We start from the raw sequence: 21,981 nt of genomic DNA on the forward strand, positions 1-21,981 counted from the left end.
TTCTTCTTTCTTCGCTAATCAAAAGACAAAAGCTTTAAATTCAAGCACTTTCCTCCCCTCTCTGTAGCTTCTCTCTACTTTCTCTCTCTAGAGAGCTCTCTCTGTCTCTGAGCTGAGAGAACCCCAAAACTCACCGACTGCAAAAAGTAACAAAAATGGGTTAGTTCTGCTGCTGATAAGTACTTCACTTTCTTCTTCTCCTTCTCCCCACTATCTGTCTGAGTCGGAATCGGACCCACAGTCATAACTCTCTCCCCTTTAATTTCCACACCCACGGCATGTACTTGTTGGAGAAGCCTCAACCAATCGATTTCTACAAGGGCAGTCGGGACATGATGATGGAGGTGGTCGTTTCAAACGAGGAACTCTCCCAATCTCAATCTCAAGCTCATCTCCACCCACCGCCGCCGCAGCAGATGCTGATGGGGGACAGCAGCGGGGAGGACCACGAAGTGAGGGCGCCGAAGAAGCGAGCTGAGACTTGGGTGCAAGACGAGACCCGTAGCTTAATAGCCCTCCGCCGCGAGATGGACAGCTTGTTCAACACCTCCAAGTCGAACAAGCACTTGTGGGAGCAGATTTCGGCGAAGATGAGGGAAAAAGGGTTCGATCGGTCGCCGACGATGTGCACCGACAAGTGGAGGAACTTGCTGAAGGAGTTCAAGAAGGCTAAGCACCATGATAGGGGAAGTGGGTCTGCAAAGATGTCGTATTACAAGGAGATTGAGGAGATTTTGAAGCAGAGAAGCAAGAATCCGCACTACAAAAGCCCCACTCTCCCAAAGGTCGATTCTTTCGTGCAATTTTCGGATAAAGGTATCGAGTTTTTCTTTCATTTTTTTCTGAATTTTCAGGTTGCTGTCTGAATATTTATGTTCGAATTCGAAGTGGGGTTGTTAAACTTGAGCTGAAATTTTTAGTGTTTTGAAGAAAATTCTTAAATTAGAGGGGTTGGGATTGGTTGTCTTCCCTTTTATGTATATGTTGGTTTTCTGTAGTTTTTCCATTTGTGTAAGTGCTTCGTGTTTCTCTGAATTTGGTACATTATTAATCTGTTAGAAAATAAATTTAGAGGGTTTCATTTATTGTTTCAATTTAGAAATGTTTATGTCTATGGAAATGGCTATAATTAGTAATGTGGAGTATGACCGTAGTTAAGTCATCGTCTTCAAACTTTAGATGAATTGAGTAGTTCCTGCAATAATTGCTCTCTAAGACATAGATATGATAATTCTGCATGCGCATCTGGGTGTGATGGCTAACGATAAATACAAGATATGAAAATCATGATGTGATTTGATGTTATTTATCGGAACGGACTGTGTGGTAAGTTAGTTTTGAGTATGTTGCACACCACTTGATTGCGATCTGGAATACTGGGTTGGGTGAGGCTGAGGTTCATGACGCTTAATATGCAGTCTGGATGTATTTTGCAGTTTTGGCTATGAGATTGCACATCTAATAAACCAGTGGAGGGGAATTAACAGATTAGTGTGACCTAGTCAAACTCAAAAGTCATTTTGTTCTTGGTTGAGACTTATGTTGAGAACGGAAACTCACTTAATATGATTGCTTCCCAACAATCTTGTGCTTTACGTAAATGAACAGAAATATGAGGCTAGAAGCAAGAAAGAATGTTTGGGTTTTCTTGTGCCCTAGTTTGGAAATGTACTCTGTTTGCATTTGCTTTGTATTATAAAACATGGATAAGGTATTGGCTTATTGTGGCAACGCATTGAATTTGTCCTTTTTCTTATCATTGTTGATTATAGAGGTGTCGTATGCTGGGTTTCAAAGCATGTTGACGCGCATGAGACGTTGTGTAGTATTTAGTAAAGTATTGAAGGCGCTGCTTCGTACAAAACAAATCTTATATACAAGGAAAATTTTCATGTCTAATTATTTTTCTGTGTCTTGGTTGTTTTTTTCCGACTTCATGGTACTATGGCTTCTGTCCTGAGACATTGTAGGCTGTATAAAACACCATTTCCTGTGACGATATCCACTGACATCAACTTCAGATGTTACATTTTCTATAGTGCGTTCTAAAGACTTTATCAAATAAAGACACGTTGTGAAGTTGCAAGAAATGCATAACTTTTGTAAACGGACAATGGGGGGACTTATCCGTTGAGTTGCGCTGTTTTAAGCGGCCTTGCAATTTGGGGTGGGCTGTGTGACCTTACCTTGTGGGGTGGGGGAAAGTTAGGAATGGGCTGGGCTGGTTCTTATAGGTTTTCATTTTTTTTTTCCTTTTCTTGTCCTAATTTGGGGAGCACTGCAGCTCAGGTGATCCTTGCCCATGTTCCGTCTCTGTTCCTTATGCATCAAGTGCTGCATGGGGGATTGCACAACTCATTACTGTTCTTTTCCTTCACTTGGGTAGTGCCTTGTGCTCTTTAGTCTTTTCTTTTGAAAGTTCTGCTATTGCATCACCTAGTTGGACTTGGATTTAGGGGTGAAATGTTATAACTAGTTCATACGGGTGAAAATTTTGCAACATAAATGACTTCTTCTTTCCGCACCTTTCCATTGTCTATGTAGTTGAAAATCCATTTGACTGATTTTCTGATCATGTAGGTATTGAAGATGCAAGCATTTCTTTTGCACCTGTTGAAGGTATATTAATTAATTTAATTTAATCTGAGTTTTAGTATTCTGGTGGGTGTTTATATTGTTTCATCACCTAATTACTGGCTAGTCTGATAACTCTTGATCACTCTAAGAAATTATGATTACTTATCTCTTGGGGAATGATCAGTTCGTTAAGGTTATTCAGGTACAACCATCTCAAATAGCTCATCTCATGGCTCATGTTGGATAATACTAGCATACTAGATGGCATTCAAGATTCAATGACCAGTGACTAAGCTTTTTTCTTCTTTTTTATTGTCAACGCTGATTTCTGTTTTTTCTTTTCGTTTTGGCCAGAAATGATGAGTTCTTCACTTTGTAAGGCAAAATTGGAGCATATTAACTTCTATGCGTGTTTCATGTCCTATGTTCTGCTTCTATATATCATATTTTTCCCAAGTCATTTTTTCTTTTCAAAGAGACATCTATCCTCTCTTTTTAAGTTCCTTGGTGTGCAGCTAGTGGCAGGCCAACACTCAATCTTGAAAGACGTTTGGATCACGATGGTCACCCTCTTGCCATCACTGCAGCTGATGCAGTTACGCCAGGTGGAGTTCCACCATGGAATTGGAGAGAAACCCCTGGAAATGGTAAGTATATTAATTGAAGTTGTGAAATTTGCTCAACAGGCGTCTTGTTATATGTGTTTATGCTCCAACCCTTTTTTTGCGGATGAGTAGCATGCAAGATATCTCATTATTATGTTGTCAATACTTCATTTATTTCAAATTCTTTTTGTTTCTTTTTTTCTTTTTTGGCAGGTGGGGAGGGTCAAGCATATAGTGGTAGAGTCATATTAGTCACTTGGGGTGATTATACTAGAAGGATTGGTATCGATGGCTCCGCAGATGCCATTAAGGATGCAATTAAGTCTGCTTTTAGGTTGAGAACAAAACGCTCCTTCTGGTTGGAGGATGAAGACCAGATAGTCCGAAGTCTTGACAGGGACATGCCTCTCGGGAATTACACTCTTCATCTTGATGAAGGTATAGGTTACATATCAACCATAATGAATTTAAATGTTACTTAGCCATCGGCTAAATGAAAAAATGGTTGAAAATTATATTTTCGTTTGGTCCCCCACTTTCATAATGAAAACTTGATGCTAAAGTCCTAATTTCAGGGGTGGCCATCAAAGTGTGCCTCTATGACGAGTCGGACCACATACCAGTACATACAGAGGAGAAGCTATTCTACACAGAAGAAGATTATCGCGAGTTTCTGTCCCGCAGGGGGTGGTCGTGTCTGAGGGAGTTTGATGGGTACAGAAATATTGAAAATATGGATGATCTTCGCCCGGGTGCAATATACCGCGGTATGAGTTGAGGGTACCAGACGTCCCCTTGTAATGTTCCCTTCTCAATGTAGTAGTGGATAGTTTATGGATCCTTTTTCTGTTCAGTGCTGCACATTGTGTATTGTGGTAGATCAAAGACGATTTTATCTTTTGCACAGTGGCCTCTGCTGTTTGTAATTATATACGTTTGAAGTTACAAACAAGTTTCTACCCTTCTACACATCATTACCTCCTTTCATTTTCATTTCATTTATGCCTTATGGTTCTTCTGCTTATCTTTTTTTATTTTTTTGACAAGTCAAGGTGCCTTTTGCTAATCATTTCATTTTCAGTTAATTCATTTTTTGGTTATTAAACGGCTCCTAAACTTTTAATTTTCTGTTAATCCAATTTTCCGACCGACTAGTATGAGTGGTCTTATTTTTCCTTATTGGTGGTCACTCATGGGTAAATTGTTCAGCAAGACTGTCACACCGACATGTACATAATGTGCGTATATTTTATCGTGCACACATCATAACTAGTGTATCAGTAACATCATTTACATGGTGTGACCTTGCTCAAATTTTCCTTACAGCATCTCCAGTTAGGGGTGTATATAGAGATGTGCAACACATAATACATTTCTTGTTGGCCGGAAAACTCTCTCATGAGCAATGTTTTTGAGACAAATCCAAATATACCCTTTTTTTTAAATAGAGCCCAAATTAATTTACATCTCCATTAAGACAAATCCAAATTTAGTTCACACTAATTCAAAATTTTGGTACCATTTTATTGGGCCCAGCATATGCTGAAAGCAGAAACATTAGTGAGCTGTTTCATGCGATTTAAGTGATCTGTGTGTGCTGCATTTCTTATAACATGGGAACAACAGAATCTGTTTTTATATATGAAAGCTAATACATTCGATGACTTGTCTAGTACGAAATGAATACAACTCAAAACACGCGTTCCACCCACCAACATACAAATTATACATCCAACACCCACGTCAAAAACATCAAGACGGAAACAAACGTTGTAACAAATTGTGAATAAATTGTGAATAAAAGATTCACAATACCAAAAGTCCACGAAACATGGATACTGGTTACCATCCCCTTCCTCCTCTTACTGCTCGTCCCATTCGTCGTTCTTGTACGACACTAGAGTGTCAACCTTGTGAATCTGCATGATCCAGCAAACAAATTAACTGTCAGCAACACAAGCATTTCCCCTTTTTTACGGTGAAGAGATTATCTAAATGCATGAAAATAATAAAATGGGAATGCAATTTCTTGAACTTGCCTTGGTGTCAAAGGAGTGCAGTTTCACTATTTCTGGATTTGCAATCAGTTTCGGATCACTCTCGATCCAAGTGAATGGGACTGCAACATCTTTATCCGTGTACGCCAACACATCAAACACACCTAAAGCAAGCAATCGAACAAATGAACATGATGAATACCAATACGAATAAGTAAACCATTTGGATAAGTGAGTGTGTTTGTCTTACAGGGTTCATCAAGGCATGGCAAGTAAGTGATGCTCGAAGCAATCTGTCTCATGATCGCTTGAATCTCCCTCATGATTTCCTTGTCACTCTTTTCCCTCGACACGCTTAAATCAAACATAACAAAACAATGAAACATGATTTAGAAATGAATAAAACAAATTGTAGTTTCATGCAACACGGGGGACTAAATATAACCCAAAATTGAATTGAATTACCCCTTCTCAACGACCTCTCTGTCGGTCTCAATGCTGAAGTTCCACCTCTCCAGAACCTCATTGGTGGCCTTGCTCATTATGACCAGAACAACTCTCTGTAACTTGCCAGATTCCAGCCATTCTTTACAAAATGAATAAGTACATCGTGTCAAACTCTTCGGTATCGACGTAATAAAATAAATTAGACCCAAAAAGGGTAGAAAAGTACCAGAAAGCTGGGCAGTTAGGTTGGCAATAAAGGATTTGAGGCCCTCGTCTTGAGTAAGCAACATTGGCAGTCCATATTTCTTCACCTTCACAAAGCTTTCCTCAGGATACACTCCTCGATTGTACAGAATACTAAAAGAATACCCAAATTCCAACCAACATTAACTTCAATATCTAACAAATACATATCCCAAATGAAGCAAGCACAAAAAAAGATAACACAAACAACAAGATCAAAGACCAATATCCCATGCCCATTACCTGTTTGCAGAATATCCTGAAAGAAAAAACGCAGAAAAAACACAAAATACAGAGATCAGACAAAGATTTCTCGGAAACCGAAAAATACCCAACAAAGAAAAATGAGAATCAAATCCAATCGACATAAAACTACCGAAGAACTCGCTGACGATGGCGGCAGAGCCACGCAGAGTGATGATATCTTTGGTCGCTGCTTTTGAAGCCATTACTACGATGCGCTTCCAAACACAGTAAAGATTCTACCCAACTTTCTGTTTGGCAAGAAAGAAAATACTGAACTTTCCAGAGAAAAAAAAAAGAAGAAGCGGTTTTTGAGTTGTCCGCGATGAAGAGGCTGAAGAAATAGATTTCAGGGCTTTGAGAAAATCGACTAAAAGTAAGGTAGTGCAAATACAACGGCTAGTTTTTTTTTTTTTTTTTTGGGTTATTCGGTCCGTCCCGGGGCTAACGGTAACATTTTTAAATTTGCGCCATTTTCTGGTATGAAATTATGGAAGTGGGCCGGCTCTTTAGATTCCAGCGTCAGCGGGCCATGTGTGCTGCCACGTAACGAGGCCGAGAAGGAAACGGGAAAAGGATCCGGGGATCCCGTGATATTTATATTTCATTTAAATTTTATATTTTAAAATGATTTTTGACCACACGATATATAATTAACAGTTATGATCACGGAATTCCCCAGATTCCTAGGAAAAGGATCCAGCGAGGATTTTGTTCCAAGGAAATGTGCAAACTGACTGAAATAGAATACGAAAGATTTTTTCATGTCCCCGAAACATAGTGCAGATCCATGTCATTATACAATTGAAGAAACACTTGAAACAAAAACTTCTCTCCATCACTTAATACTACGGTTTAGTGGTATCTCTTCACTCGTAAGTGACATATTTTAAATTTGATTCTCGCGAAAGATGAATTTGAATTACATTATTGCTACACATTGTAAGGCTTAGCGCACTCCCTCACCTCTTTAATATAGATGATATCATTTGTTCAAAAAAGAAAAAATCTTATCTCTAATTATATAATGACATGCGGTATCCGTCATGTGTTCATGGCTCATTGAAAAATCTCATATACGACATTACTGTTTGGTCGGACAGGACGAATACGACATCGAATAAGGGAACCCGTGGCTGCGAGGCGGTCCTGAATTTTGTTGGATGTACACAAAGGCCCAAGTGTGTCAGGACCGAACCTGTTAAAACAATTTCCTTCTTCATTTTCATCATCTCTGTATACATCTCATAACTTGTGGAACTCAAATTTCAATAGCAAATGAAAATAATTATTGGTGGTGTTTGTTCTCATCCTCTATGCTGTCTTTACCGGTTGAACCCTTAATCGGGTTAAATTAATAACATGATGTATGTGATACAATTATAACACGACGTGCGTGATACAGTTATAACACGACCAAACATATCTAACACGACGTACATGATAAAGTTATTATGTGTATCACAACTAGTACTTGAGGTACAATTACGCATTTTACACTCTGCAACCCATAAAGAAGAAGATGAGACTACAATATTCATGCATACAGCATAACACAAAAAAAGGGTGCAGAGACGTGTGACCCAAGTGAGTGTAGGCCACATTCAAACCCTAGCAAACCTAACCACGATTCTCATACGATATCACATAACCCTACTATATATATACTGTTCTTAGTACTGACGCCTCCATTTTCGATATCTACAGGCAATTGGAAGATCCAATCATGACCTATCATATTATCTCCAATGCATATTGCACTACCTGCCAGCTGCTGAATATTCCAAGTTTTTGTGCGAACATATACATATACATATACATATACGTACACACATATATATATATATATATATATATATATATTTGTCAGATAGCAAGACACAGAAAGCTAACTTCTGCAGGAACAAAAATGAAAAATGTGTGTATGGTCATTTGCCCAAGTGGGGTCATAATATATGCAAAGGGTCAAAAAATTTGTGGCCAAACTTAAAAGTGTGGTATACAAACTAAAGGAAAGCATAGGAAGATTCATCATCCGTGTTGGAGCTTTCCAGAAAATGGTACACAGGCGTGAAATGAAAACTCCAAAAGGCTGGTTTTGTGGGTAAGTGCGTGCGTGCGTGGTCCTCTCCCCTTCCTCTCCGGCTTTTTTTCCTAGCTATATACATTTCAAAGAAAACTCCATATATCATACGAACCTACTTTTCTTCAGAAAAATGTCGACACCATGTGCTCATTCATTTCCTCATTTCTGCACACTCTCTAGATTTCTGGTTTACACTTCAACCTAATTTCGGGGAATTGTGCAAAGACTTGACGTGCAGTCTGTGTCTTGATGGAAACTGATGCGCATGCATGGGTTTGTTATCTCAGAATGAAGATGCTAGCTCAGAATATTCGGGTCAGGTTTGAGATATGCACTCAAAATTCAAAAGTCCTTAGAGGCTGCTGTTGCGGTTGTGGATATATATACACACATACATATGCATATATATATATATATATATATATATATATATATATATATCAACATGTATCCTTTCTGGTTGTGGACCTTGTGGTTGTGGATATGCACTCAAAATTCAAAAGTCCTTAGTGGCTGCCATTGTGGTTGTGGATATATATAACATGTATCCTTTCTGGTGTCACAATTTAATTAATTCCTTATAGTCATGTACCACGAAAGGGGCCCAAAAGACGCATGGGGTTGAACCGAAAATATATACAAAAGCAATATGAGAGATGGCTACACGGAATAAAATAAAGGAGACACAAACACTATATAGTATACTTTATAGAAGGAAAGACATTCTCTCTTGATCTCTTTCATTAAGGTCACCGAATCAAATAATCTGAGTTTTTGAAATTTCATCAAACGGTCCACCTGTTTTAATTCTTTAAAAGTTATAATAATTTTTTACCGTTAGATGAAATTTCAAAAGCACAAATTAATTGATCTAGTAACCTTGATAGAAAAGGTTCGGAAATGACCTCTTTTCATTTATATAAATCGAAAAATTGAAAGCTGCAAGAGGCTCACTATTTTATTGCAGAAAGTTCCAAAGCTATGCGACAGGATAATATTTTATGGAGAAATATTACTTTGAGCACTGAGGACTTCATTGGTATCTTTGAAGCATGTACGTTGAAAATATCATAAAGTTAAATTTTTCTGATATTGCATGGTTTTATTAATAATTTTAAGAAATTTTATACTTACTAAATTACAAGAGTAGGTAGGCTGCGAATAATAATAATGTTCATTAGTAGTGGATTATTTTGACTATTTATATGAATAATGTTATTCATACTTTAATTTTTCTCGTATATTTTGATTAATTTTTATCAATTGATATTCTACAATTTATCTGTCTAATGATTGAAAATTAAAAAGAGTGTGTGAGAAGTAAAAATGAGGTAGTGCTATCTACACACTATTTTTAAAACTTTGACAGCTATTTTGTTTGAAGCCAAATAAACTTATGATTATTTAGTAAGGTCATCAAGTTTATACTTTCTTTCAAAGAAATATTATTGCTCACCACGCTCAAGTAATGGTGATACTCACCACTTTATTTTACCATTGTATTGTTTAAATTTCAAGATCTATTTAGTAGATAGACACAAATCTCAAAATTTAAACTCATTCAATAATAATAAGTAGACTGGGGAACGCTACTATCATTCAAGGGTGTTGAGCAAAAATACACTCATCTTTTAAAGATGCATGCACGGAATTTAATAACAGGTAATATTAGGGAGATCAAATTTTTAAAATTAAATTTGTAAACTAATTGATATGATTGTAGATGATTGGATTATTAATTAAATTTTAACTAACATACTTATCTTTTTAATAATGACACATCGTTTGGTCTACAAATTCGATTTAAAATTTTGATGCCACTGACATTCCTTTTAACAAAATAACAATATTTTCAAAAATTACCACTATTCATTTGACAACCTCTGCTTATAAGACGAGAGGTAGGGGTTTAGTCTAAACTTTTCCACCACCGACCCATAACCTTTTCAAATTTGCTACTTTTTATATTTTTTCGTGAGTTTTACAATTTCTACTCATTTTTCATGTGCTTTTCTGTTTGCACAAAACCAAGTATAGTCAATTGTGGATGATATTTGGTCTTTGAATTTTATTATATAAGGTAAAACTATATTTAGGAAACCAAACTTTGTGACTGACAGTTTAGCTTATTTTGTCCTTATTCTTTAAATTTGATTGCATGGGATACAGTTGTATTCGAGGTTTCAAGTTATAATATATCTCTTTCTTGATAAAAAAAAAATATTCAAAGAAAAAATAACATGTGGGATGAACTAAGTAGTGGTTGCTGGCAAAGAAGAAATTTTTATTTTGCCAAGAATACGAATGATACAACAAGTGCTATTATATAAGTGGAATGAAATTTTTGTTATTTTTTAACATAAATATCTCATCATTTATAAATGTGATTGGATGGAAATTGGTAATGACTGAGCAGATATTTGGCACGAGGGCGGCACACATTTACAGTGGTTTGCTTTTACCCGGCACACGTCCAAGTCCCCACCACCACTTGTATGCTGCATCTAAAGTGAGTGGGTGGTCCGTACCAATAGGGTAGCCACACGCTCTCAGCAAGTTTTCTCTCGCCAAATCATCAGTCCAACACTCTTTTCTTGTCCCCCAATGGCATGAGAAATAGTTGGTAAGGGTGTCCTACCACTTAGTTACTTACGTGCCCTACCACTTCTAATGTACGGTTCCACGTTGCCTTCACCTAATACAATAATGGTCCTGAACATATAATTTTATCGAAATTTCTCTTATAACGTCTTACTTTAAGGGTAAGTAAAAAACTTAGAATATAAGCAAATTAGGAATTAATAGGAATCAAGTGGTGGTGAAAGTTACCTAGTACGTATTCATTTGAAAGTGTTTTTAAAATTGTTGGATTTGTGAAAACGCTTTTGAAATCAATTCTTGGTAAAATGGCTCAAATCCTAGAAAAACACATTATTTCTTCAAGCAAACACTTTAAGTGCTTTTGAAATAAAAAAAATATTTTCTCTAAAAATGCTTTCTATTACTTTAGGGGTGAGTAAAAAAACTTAGACTATGAGCAAATTAGGAATTAATAGGAATCAAGTGGTGGTAAAAGTTACCTAGTAAGTATTCATTTGGAAGTGCTTTTAAAATGATTGGATTTGTGAAAACGCTTTTGAAATCAATTCTTGGTAAAATGGCTCAAATCCTAGAAAAACACTTTATTTCTTCATGCAAACGCTTTAAGTGCTTTTGAAATCAAAATACTATTTTCTCACTATTTTCTCTAAAAACGCATTTTGTTATTTTAAAAGTAGTTTCAAACAACTTAATTTTTTTTTCCCCAACTCACTATAGCAATTTTTTTGGTTATGGCCGAACGCATTCATGTGATTTTATTAGTCTACATAACGAGTTGTATCATGAGCAGATGACAAATTTATATTTTAGAATATATGAGAAATAACTTATAACATATGTGGCACCAAATAATGTCGATTAATTGTGCCTACTTTTTGTAGTTATGATGCGTAGAGAATCACACAAAAAGTTTTGTATCCTTATCTACTAATATTTTTGTGTTGATCTTGTAGTTAGGTTTTAATAGTTAAAGTTTTGACTTAGACACACCAAAATCAATGTAACACCAAAATCAATATAACACTAATAATGTTACTTTTTTCACATTTCTTATACCATATTTGTACCACATCTTCAATAAAATAAGGCCCATTAATACATGTGAATCTCATGAGACATGATTTTTGATGTAATGGGGACATGTTTTTATCTTCCAATTTAATTTTTTAAAATATATTGCAAATATGAGAATAGTGTGCAATTTATATCCTTGAAATGAAGACATGCATGAGCACATTATTTAGTTTCAAGAAATTGAAAGGTTGAAAATTCAGGCCACAGAGCAAGACAGTAAATTGATAAATAATTAAGTAAATAGGGATGTTACTAGATTCTGGTCCCAATTCATATTTTAAAATAAATCAATGATTAATATTAACTTGATTGGGACAAAAAGATTCTTGGATAGTGATGTGGATGGTTCATTTTTAGTACTACATGAGTTTTTTTTTGTTTTCCTAATTTTCCTTTTAAAATTGAGTTTGATTATTTTCTATTTCTTTTCATCTTCCATAAACTTTTGAATATATAACAATATTTTACCACAAGGGTAATATATTTGTGCATAAACTTTACCATAGAAGTATGTAAAGGAATGGCAACCTATTGATTTCTGGTATGACATAGATGAAAAATTAAGTACGAGTATGACATATATGAAAAAATAAGTACATGATAATCCGATAAGAATTTCTTCTCATAATCATTCATTCTCATTCCGAAACCAAGTAATTAATCATGTTGTGAGGGAAGAATGATTTGAGTTAAGCAACACAATTGGCCACAAATATGGAACTCCACACAAATATAAACGCTTGCAAAATTCATGAGAATTGAAATTGAAATATCTCACAAATACAAAGTGAACCGCTAAATCTGTTGCTTGCGGTTCTAACTTAAAAATGTCGTCATTTTAATAAATAACACACTCATAAATTTTAGGATCGGAATAACTTCATAATGTACTTTGACTATCGAAACTATTTATATTCTTTTATCCTCATTTAACGATCATCTATAAAAAATCATGGTTCACCATGTTGTCGTACTATTTCCTATAAATAGGAATGCAAAGATTCGAACTTCATGTCCCATACGTTCTTCAGTCCGTGTTCTTTATAGGTGTGCAAAGGCACTGTTCACAGTCTCAGAGAGAGAGAGGAGAGAGGAGAGAGGAGAGAGAGACCCACCAGCACAGCAGCACTAGGTGTAAAGCATTCAGCATCTTTTGATTTTTCTCGTCACTACCCTCCCTCCACGTGCGTCCTCTCATACATTCACAGGTTCGCTTCATTAAAAACCCGACTCAGCCCACCATTTTTCTTTGTTTTCCTCTCCATTTTATATAATCCCAATTTTTGTTTGCAACTGCGACATTTCATTGGGTTGTTGGGTTTAAGTCTTTTCCTTCTTATCTGAATTGGGTTCCCGTTGTTCTTATCCAATTGGGGCTTTATATGCAGGTCTCGCCGATTAAATTCCCTCTCTGTGCGGAGAAGCCGCCAGAGTTGTTTAATATTTTTTGAGTTGGGTTTGGTTACAATTTCAAAAAGTTACTGAATTTATTTCTGCCATTGATGGATATCTCTCTGGAGATCGTGAATGTAGCGTTTTTCGTAGTGTTATTGACGTGGGTTTTGCTTGATATTACGAGGGGAAGAAGAAATGGTAGCCAAACAGGTTTGAGATATAGAGCAGAAGATAGAGGGTGTAAATTTTCTGATTTGGTCACCTTTTCTGCAAATGCTTTAATCTCAAGTTTTTACCTTGGTTTTGGGATTTATGAGTATTGGGGTGGTAGAATTGTAAGCTGTAAATCCATCTTCTCAGGCATGACTTGGGTTTTAGCCACAGTAATTACAGTTTACTCAATGAATTACAGAACTCACAGTGAAGCAAAAAGGTGGCCTTGGGTCCTCAGTTTCTGGTGGATCTTTTCCTGCATTTTTTACTCACTTTCTGTGTGCTTTTACCTCGTTGCTCACTTCCAATCCTACAATTTCCCACATATTTTCCCAAAGGCTAATTTAGTCGATTTCGCTTCGTTTCCTTTGTCAATGCTGCTTTGTTTTTGTGCTTTTAGTTGTGTTCAGAAAAGCAATGACCTTAAACACCCATTGCTCGAGAAGGAAGATGAAATTCCCTCCCGAGAGAGTGATACTTATACCAATGCTGGAATTTGGAGTAAGGTTACATTTCAATGGCTGAACCCACTTTTCAAACGAGGTCGAATCCAAAAGCTGGAATTGCCTCATATTCCATCTGTTCCTCCCTCCGAAAAAGCAGAATACGCGTCCTGTTTGCTCGATGAATCGCTGAGGAAACAGAAGATGGAGGATTCTTCGTTGCCAAACTCCATAATGCGGGCCGTGCGAATATCATTAGCCGTAAACGGTGTTTTTGCAGGTAAACTCTTTGTTCTTGAATCCCTTTTCTTTTCAGTTTCTGTGTTATTCAGTCCTGCAGGCTTTTATGTGTTCTTTTATTAATTTTTGTAGGAGTCAATACGGCTGCATCATATATAGGTCCTTTTCTGATTACAAATTTTGTAAATTATTTACTCGAAAAGCAAGACAATTCAAGCATCCAGCATGGGCTGATTCTTGCGTTAGTATTTTTCGTTGCTAAGACATTGGAATCATTGAGTCAAAGACAGTGGTATTTTGGTGCTCACGTAATTGGTGTACGAGTACGAGCAGCCCTCACCGTGTTGATTTACAAGAAATCTATTTCCATCAAGTATTCCGGTCCAAGCAATGGTAAAATTATTAATTTGATCAATGTGGATGTTGAAAGAATCGGAGACTTCTGCTGGTACATTCATGGCGTTTGGTTGCTTCCGCTTCAGGTATTCTTAGCCTTGGCTATCCTTTACAGGAATCTTGGTGCAGCACCCTCTGCTGCTGCACTTCTTTCCACAATTTTGGTCATGGTATGCAACACGCCGTTGGCCAATAGGCAAGAAAGGCTTCACTCCAAGATCATGGAAGCGAAGGATTCAAGAATCAAAATAACATCGGAGATTCTGAAGAGCATGAGAGTATTAAAGCTACATTCATGGGAGTCCACATTCTTGAAGAAGCTGCTTCAACTCAGGGAAACAGAGAGGCATTGGCTGAAGAGATACCTTTATACATGCTCAGCAGTGGCCTTTCTCTTCTGGGCTTCACCTACTTTAGTTTCAGTTACCACTTTTGGTGTTTGCAATATGCTCAACACACCGTTAACAGTAGGTACTGTATTGTCCGCTTTAGCTACTTTCAGAATTCTACAAGAGCCTATCTACAACCTGCCAGAGCTCATTTCCATGATTACGCAGACGAAGGTATCGATTGATCGTATCCAAGAATTCATCAAAGAAGATCAAATGAAGCTGATTCCTTGCCATACTTCAAAAACGTCCAATGTCATGATTGTTATTGAGACGGGAGAGTATGAGTGGAAAAGAAGCAATCAAAACTTAAAGAAACCTACAATCAGAATTATGGAGAAAATAAAAATACCGAAGGGATACAAGGTTGCAGTTTGTGGCTGTGTTGGTTCTGGCAAGTCAAGCCTACTATTGAGTATACTTGGTGAGATTCCCAAAATTTCTGGGCCAGGAGCAAAAGTGTATGGAACAAAAGCTTATGTTCCACAAAGTGCTTGGATTCAGACTGGAACGATAAGGGAGAATGTATTATTTGGCAAGAAAATGAATAGGGGTTTTTATGAGGATGTTTTGGAAATTTGTGCTTTGGACCAGGATGTCAAGATGTGGGCAAATAGAGATTTGACCGCAGTGGGGGAGAGAGGGATGAACCTAAGCGGGGGACAGAAGCAAAGAATTCAACTTGCGCGAGCTGTGTATAGCGATTCAGATGTTTATATTTTGGACGATCCTTTCAGTGCTGTTGATGCACATACCGGAACACACCTGTTTAAGGCAAGCCAAATTTCCCATAATTTATTTTTCCTTTGGCTTTCTGATATCGATGAGTTTATGCTTTATGTCGTGAAATGGTTTTAATCAGACGTTGTAATGTTTTGCAGAAATGTCTTTTGCAACACTTGTCTCAGAAGACTGTTATCTATGCTACCAACCAATTAGAATTTTTAGAGGCAGCAGACCTTCTCTTGGTAAGTTTTTGAAATTTTGGCTTTTATACTCAGATAAAACATGATTTATCGAGTCTCTTATCTCTCGCGTTCAATTCAATTGTTGATAGGTAATTAAAGATGGTCAAATTTCTCAGTCTGGAAAATATGAAGATTTAATTGTGGATCCCAACAGTGAACTTGTCAGACAAATGTCTGCACATAAAAAGTCATTTGAACAAGTTAACACATGCCAACAAGATGATTCCTGTAACAGCAGACCTCAACAAGTTAATCTAATAGAGGTTTTAGAAGAAAAGGAGCCTTTTAACAACGGCAACCTTTCAGAAAAAAGTCATGAAGAAGAAGCGGTAACTGGTCGAGTAAAATGGCATGTTTACTCATCATTTGTCACTTCTGCTTACAAAGGTGCTCTTGTCCCGGTCATCCTTCTCTGTCAAATCCTCTTCCAGGGACTACAAATGGGCAGCAATTACTGGATTGCTTGGGCAGCGGATAAAGAATCCAGGGTCAGCAAACAACGGTTGATTTGGGTATTTGCTCTGTTGTCTGGTGGGAGTTCCATCTTCATATTGGGAAGGGCAGTTTTTCTGGCAACTATTGCTATTCAGACTTCTCAGCGTCTCTTCCTTGGAATGATTACTTCAGTTTTCCGAGCGCCAATTTCATTTTTCGACTCCACACCTTCTAGTCGAATCCTCAATAGGGTCAGTTTTAAATTTATCTTATGTTTGCAAGTTTAATGGTTCTTACTCATTAAAGTATAAATCAAGTTCTACCACTTAATTCTGATTTCCCTGGCAGTCTTCCACGGATCAAAGCACAGTAGACATGGATATTCCATACAGATTAGCTGGATTAGTATTTGCCCTCATCCAGCTAATAAGCATCATCATCCTTATGTCTCAAGTGGCCTGGCCAGTCTTCATTCTTTTCCTTGTGGTTCTTGCACTCTCTGGCTGGTATCAAGTAAGTAATACTCCGTTTTGAATTTATGTTTTAAATTTTAAACGTTTTGATTATCAGCACCATATTGAACATTGTGCATCACACAATGCATAGAATATTGTGGGGTTATTATTTTATGGAATTTGGAAGTTTATGTTTTTTTCCAGCTCATATTCAAGTAACAGGTTATTTTGTTCTCTTTTAATTATTTTGCAGGCTTATTACATTACCACAGCCAGAGAACTTGCCAGGATGGTCGGAATTCGAAAGGCTCCAATTCTCCATCACTTTTCAGAATCAGTAACAGGGGCAGGAACAATTCGGTGTTTCAATCAAGAAGACCGTTTCTTGGTAAAAATAATGGCCCTGATTGATGATTATTCCCGCGTAGCCTTTCACAATTATGGCACTATGGAATGGCTATCTGTTCGGACAAACTTTCTGTTCAACCTTGTCTACTTTCTAGTTCTTATCATCTTGGTAAGCTTGCCTAGGTCTGCCATTGACCCTAGTAAGCACCTCCAATCCCTGATGTTTTATTAAGCATTAGTTAAACTGTTAGTATGTCTTGGAAAGCTTTATCAGGCATTCAAATTCCCACTCTGAACTAATGGACTACTTGCTCTGGTCTCAGGTTTGGCGGGACTGGCAGCTACCTACGGTTTGAACTTAAATGTCCTTCAGGCTTGGGTAATATGGAATATGTGCAATGTAGAAAACAAAATGATATCAGTCGAGCGAATTCTTCAATTCACAGATATACCAAGTGAGGCACCACTAGTGATTGAAGAGTGTAGACCTGCGCCTGAATGGCCTATGGCTGGCAGAATTGAACTTGAAAACCTTCATGTGCAATATAATCCAGCTCTCCCAACCATTCTCAGAGGGATCACTTGCACCTTCCCTGAAATGAAGAAAATAGGAATTGTGGGCAGGACAGGGAGTGGAAAATCCACTCTAATCCAAGCTCTCTTCAGAGTAGTAGAACCCTCGGGAGGACGGATTCTTATTGATGGTGTTGATATATCTAAGATAGGTCTGCAGGACTTGAGGTCAAGGTTGGGCATAATTCCACAAGACCCGACATTATTTCAGGGAACCGTGAGGACCAATCTGGATCCCTTGCAACAACATTCTGATCAAGAGTTATGGGAGGTGAGGATCAAAACCTTTTATTTTAGATGGATTATATGGTGGTATTGTTACTTATGCGACTTAATAACTCAGGTTATCAATCAATGTGGACTGGCAGAGATTGTTAGGCAGGACCAAAGGCTTCTTGATGCTCCTGGTATGAAAATCTCGTAATTTACTCAATCATTTAATGGAAGTTGTTCAATTATGTTGTTGTCTCATTTACCGTCTTGTATAATTCATGTGGTTTATATTACAGTTGATGAAGATGGAGAAAACTGGAGTGTTGGACAAAGGCAGCTTGTGTGCCTCGCTCGAGTGCTCTTAAAGAAAAAGAAAATTCTTGTGTTGGATGAGGCTACAGCTTCTATCGATACAGCAACAGATATTGTAATCCAGGAGACAATAAGGAAAGAAACGAGTGGATGCACCGTGATCACTGTGGCTCACCGGATTCCTACTATTATTGACAACGACTTGGTTCTAGTTCTTGATGAAGGTAGTGTAAAAATTCTTAAACTGCTCTCTAGATTTGTCCGAAAAGTGATAGAACATTTCACTTTAGCGTATTATTGAAAAACGTATCATTGCTTAGGTGACATGATCTGAACTGATTGTCTTTTTTAACTGTTTGAATCATACAGGCAAGGTTTTGGAGTATGATTCTCCAGCTCGGTTACTTGAGGATAGTTCTTCGGCATTCTCCAAGTTAGTGGCAGAATTCTTGAGGAGATCTTCCATGAGCAACTGCTAAAGCAATCCATGATCATAACGATTTGGTAGATAATGTGCATGAGCCTTAATGATTCCAATCTCTGAAATGATTGGCGGCATAATCCGTCTGCAGAGGCCTATGTTTTATCATGCTAATCCATGCAAGGGCACTGACCAGGTTGTATCAGAAGAAAAATGCTTCCTTCGGTTGCGTATAGAAAATATGGATGCCATAGAGGCTCGGGAAGTAGAGGCGCATCTCTGTAACTCCCGAATGATGCAGTTGGTTCAAGTTATCATTCTCACTACCCAAATGTTGAAGTGAATGGATGAAGGATGAGGTTCTGCAACTGAAAGCACAGTACTGATGGAAGTTGAAACTCCGGAAGAACCTGCTGCTGGGACGGCAAAGTTTTGGTTGGAATCTCCAACCCGAGTCGAAGTTCGGTGCCTAAAGTAAACTTTAAGTACACCAAAAAATTGTAATTGTTAAGAGGAAAAAAAAAAAAAAAAAAACCTTATCTCTGTATCACCTTAGATATCCTTAATTGACTCCAGCCTAATGAAATATTTGAATTTGACAGTCAATTTATTATTTGAATTTCAAATGTGCAATATTGTATAAGTCTTCCTGTTTGACCCTAAAGCAGGAGCAAAAACACTACTAGAATTATGTAGCACAAACCTTGGGTACTTGGTTACTTGGTTGTGTTGGACAGCATCGTTGAATGTAATATGCTTTCTTATGTAGCACAAATCTTGTTATTGATAAATCTATTGGATATAAAGTGTGGTTGGTTGGAAATGTGAATCCTTTTGCAAATTTAATTTTATATTAAGAAGCTGAGTTTTAATATAGTACAGAGCTATTACTAAAATGCATGTAATACAATTCGAACCTATTGGCCATTTGGAATGCTGTAGATTCTCACCAACTTTGGTGGCTATACTTTAGAAGTCACGATCTCCAAATTTAGTCTCCCTAGCATTATCTTTTTCTAAAATAATAAAATTGTTCCTGCATGTTTGGTTCATAATTAATATGGTACCATTTCTTGTGCCCTTGCAACTATGTGTTGTGCAGTGTCATTTTACTTGCATACAGTTTCTTTTTACTCCGGCCGAGGTTTTTTTGTTCTTTAAATGCAAGAGTTGAATGGTAATTAAGGGAGAGTTTTCTTTAATTCAATTCATAATCATATTTTAATCTAATCTACCTAAGGAGGGAGTTTCGAATTTGGGGGCGGATGGATAGTAGATTGCTATAACTAACTTGATTACACGCATATTTGCCAATTAAAAGGAGAGTTCGTAGAATTTACATCACATGTTGCAATCTAACAGACCCAATTCACAATCTTTGCATGCATTAACAAACCCCACTTCAAAAGGCTTATTTTGTGAGGTTTTTGTGCTTGTGCTTAATTTTCAGCACCATTCCTTGTCTTTATAAGGAATCAAAGTGGGGGAGGCTGAACAATTCTTCAAATTGGGTTGAAAGTATTAACCTAATTTCACTAAGGGGAGGGACAAAATGACACCACCTATAGAGATTAGTATTATTGCTAGAGAAAACATCAAACCCTCCTCTCCAACTCCCAATCACTTGAAAACCTTCAAGCTTTCAGTTTTGGATCAAATGGTTCCACCCATATACATTCCAATCCTGCTTTTTTATCCCACAAGTGATCATCAGAGAGTCCAGCAGCTAAAGAAATCGCTATCCGAAACTCTAACTCGCTTCTACCCTTTTGCCGGGACAATCAAAGACAATGCCTTTATCGAATGCAACGATGATGGGGCATGCTTCATCGAAGCTCGAGTGAGCTGCCTACTCTCACACATCCTCAACGAACCCGATCATCAAGTACTGAAACAGTTTCTGCCCATTAACTTTGAGTCCTCAGAAGCCGGCAAGGGATGTGTGCTGCTTGTTCAAGCCAACTACTTCAAGGGTGGTGGAATCGCTGTAGGACTATGCCTTTCCCACAAGATAGCTGATGCAGCCACGTTGAGCACATTCATCAGAACCTGGGCGGCCAGCGCTTCTGGTGCTGATCAGAGAGTGGTGAATCCTTTGTTCGATTCAGTGCCAATGGCCCCACCAAAAGACATCTCAGTGGACCCACCATCTGTTGAGATGAAAGTGTACAAGTCTGTGACAAAGAGGTTTGTATTTCATGGCTCAAAGATTGCTGCCCTAAAAGCCAAGGTTGCTAATAATTTTGTTGAAAACCCTACAAGGGTGGAAGCTTTAGCTGCCCTGATTTGGAAATGTGCAAGGAAGGCCTCAAGGGTTACTTTAGGGTTTTCATCCAGGCCATCAGCATTTTACCAAAACGTGAACATTAGAAACAAAATTGTCCCTCCTGTGCCTAATGGGTCTGTTGGGAACTTTGTGGGGTCCTTCATTGCAAGGTCAGAAGAGGCTGCTGACAGGGACGGATCTACAGAGGGTCCTGGGAGGTCCAAGGACCCCTCGGCCATCCTAAAATGTTGCTAGAAATTTTCCGGAGGACCCCTCGTACAGCCTGCAATTCTGGAGGAACACCAATGCCATATCTCAACATCTCTTCCAGTAAATCACAGCCTGTATCAAGCACACCTTCATTGCAAACCCCCTTGATCACAGCATCATAAAAACTGGCATCTGGTTTTGGATCTTTTTCTCCCATTTTCTTCAAAATCTGTGCACAGTCTACTGCCTTCCCGTTCTTAATCAATTCATCGAACACCCTTTTACCAAGACTAGCAACCACTCGCAGACCAACCTCCACCATCCTGCTAAATATCTTAAGAGCATCATCTATACAGTCGTACTCGAACACGAGGCCTGTGCTGCTGTGCAGACTGTCTGTGTTGCTGCAGCAGTAGGTTGCAGGTTGCAACGGAGAAGAAGAAAACAGGGGAGAAGAAAGAAAACAGGGCATTAAAAAAATTGGTCCAAAACGCAGTGTTTTGGCCCCTTTTTTTTTTTTTGTTAAACCAATGAAATTAACGTTTGAAATTGGTCCACCCTTTCACTTCTCCTGTCGTCCCTTTCACTTCTCCTTTCCCCGTTCCTTCCACTGCTTTTCCCCCTAATCCCCCCATCTTTCTTATATTCACCCAAAACCCTAAATTTCTAATCCCACCCAATCCCATATTATAATTACATTACTCCAATATTATACCTCCACTTGTTTCAATTCTCCAAGCCACCACTATTTGGTTCCAAATTCAAGTAAGTTTTTTGGTATTTTAATCTAATCTCAATTAAATTATATTAGATATTGATGGAGATTTTTAG

General features: G+C 37.7%; 4 protein-coding genes across 6 annotated transcripts; 3 read left to right on the forward strand and 1 right to left on the reverse strand.

Annotated features, from left to right (window-relative positions):
* Nucleotides 1-267: 267 nt before the first annotated feature.
* On the forward strand, nt 268-4,169 carry LOC137737103 (trihelix transcription factor GT-1-like). 3 transcript variants are annotated; one of them, XM_068476476.1, is made up of 6 exons: nt 268-816; nt 2,581-2,619; nt 2,932-2,952; nt 3,093-3,224; nt 3,396-3,620; nt 3,758-4,169. In XM_068476476.1, the coding sequence occupies exons 1-6, from the start codon at nt 279-281 to the stop codon at nt 3,958-3,960; spliced, it is 1,158 nt and encodes a 385-aa protein (XP_068332577.1). In that variant the 5' UTR covers nt 268-278; the 3' UTR covers nt 3,961-4,169. The 3 variants fall into 3 exon arrangements, with proteins under 3 accessions (XP_068332577.1, XP_068332578.1, XP_068332579.1); XM_068476477.1 differs by lacking the exon at nt 2,932-2,952 and having other exon boundaries at nt 3,078-3,224; XM_068476478.1 differs by lacking the exon at nt 2,932-2,952.
* A 559-nt stretch (nt 4,170-4,728) lies between these two features.
* LOC137737815 (mitotic spindle checkpoint protein MAD2) lies at nt 4,729-6,472 on the reverse strand. Its single transcript, XM_068477379.1, has 7 exons — nt 6,246-6,472; nt 6,113-6,128; nt 5,853-5,983; nt 5,645-5,765; nt 5,430-5,533; nt 5,222-5,343; nt 4,729-5,101 (listed from the first exon to the last, which is right to left on the reverse strand). The coding sequence occupies exons 1-7, from the start codon at nt 6,316-6,318 to the stop codon at nt 5,045-5,047; spliced, it is 624 nt and encodes a 207-aa protein (XP_068333480.1). The 5' UTR covers nt 6,319-6,472; the 3' UTR covers nt 4,729-5,044.
* Nucleotides 6,473-13,197: 6,725 nt separating this feature from the next.
* Nucleotides 13,198-19,487, forward strand: LOC137737924 (putative ABC transporter C family member 15). The gene is made up of 10 exons (XM_068477509.1): nt 13,198-14,204; nt 14,297-15,723; nt 15,831-15,917; nt 16,007-16,603; nt 16,701-16,865; nt 17,061-17,355; nt 17,479-17,999; nt 18,072-18,135; nt 18,238-18,477; nt 18,623-19,487. Exons 1-10 carry the CDS (start codon nt 13,376-13,378, stop codon nt 18,730-18,732), a joined length of 4,335 nt encoding a protein of 1,444 aa, XP_068333610.1. The 5' UTR covers nt 13,198-13,375; the 3' UTR covers nt 18,733-19,487.
* A 739-nt stretch (nt 19,488-20,226) lies between these two features.
* Nucleotides 20,227-21,195, forward strand: LOC137736270 (stemmadenine O-acetyltransferase-like). Its single transcript, XM_068475567.1, has one exon. The coding sequence runs from the start codon at nt 20,227-20,229 to the stop codon at nt 21,193-21,195; it is 969 nt and encodes a 322-aa protein (XP_068331668.1).
* The last annotated feature ends 786 nt before the right edge of the window (nt 21,196-21,981 follow it).

The sequence above is a fragment of the Pyrus communis genome, chromosome 6, assembly GCF_963583255.1.
Source record: "Pyrus communis chromosome 6, drPyrComm1.1, whole genome shotgun sequence".
Lineage (NCBI taxonomy): Eukaryota > Viridiplantae > Streptophyta > Magnoliopsida > Rosales > Rosaceae > Pyrus > Pyrus communis.

Excerpts from the sequence above, each read along its gene's own strand:
- LOC137737103 (XM_068476476.1), top strand. The coding sequence starts at position 279 with ATGTACTTGTTGGAGAAGCCTCAACCAATCGATTTCTACAAGGGCAGT. Across the intron at positions 2,953-3,092 it reads AATGATGAGTTCTTCACTTT|CTAGTGGCAGGCCAACACTC; the intron begins GTAAGGCAAAAT and ends CTTGGTGTGCAG. Across the intron at positions 3,621-3,757 it reads CACTCTTCATCTTGATGAAG|GGGTGGCCATCAAAGTGTGC; the intron begins GTATAGGTTACA and ends TCCTAATTTCAG.
- LOC137737815 (XM_068477379.1), bottom strand. The coding sequence starts at position 6,318 with ATGGCTTCAAAAGCAGCGACCAAAGATATCATCACTCTGCGTGGCTCT. Across the intron at positions 5,534-5,644 it reads AGAGAGGTCGTTGAGAAGGG|CGTGTCGAGGGAAAAGAGTG; the intron begins GTAATTCAATTC and ends GTTTGATTTAAG. Across the intron at positions 5,344-5,429 it reads GCCATGCCTTGATGAACCCT|GTGTGTTTGATGTGTTGGCG; the intron begins GTAAGACAAACA and ends TGCTTGCTTTAG.
- LOC137737924 (XM_068477509.1), top strand. The coding sequence starts at position 13,376 with ATGGATATCTCTCTGGAGATCGTGAATGTAGCGTTTTTCGTAGTGTTA. Across the intron at positions 16,604-16,700 it reads CTAGTCGAATCCTCAATAGG|TCTTCCACGGATCAAAGCAC; the intron begins GTCAGTTTTAAA and ends TTTCCCTGGCAG. Across the intron at positions 18,136-18,237 it reads AAGGCTTCTTGATGCTCCTG|TTGATGAAGATGGAGAAAAC; the intron begins GTATGAAAATCT and ends TTTATATTACAG.
- LOC137736270 (XM_068475567.1), top strand. The coding sequence starts at position 20,227 with ATGACACCACCTATAGAGATTAGTATTATTGCTAGAGAAAACATCAAA.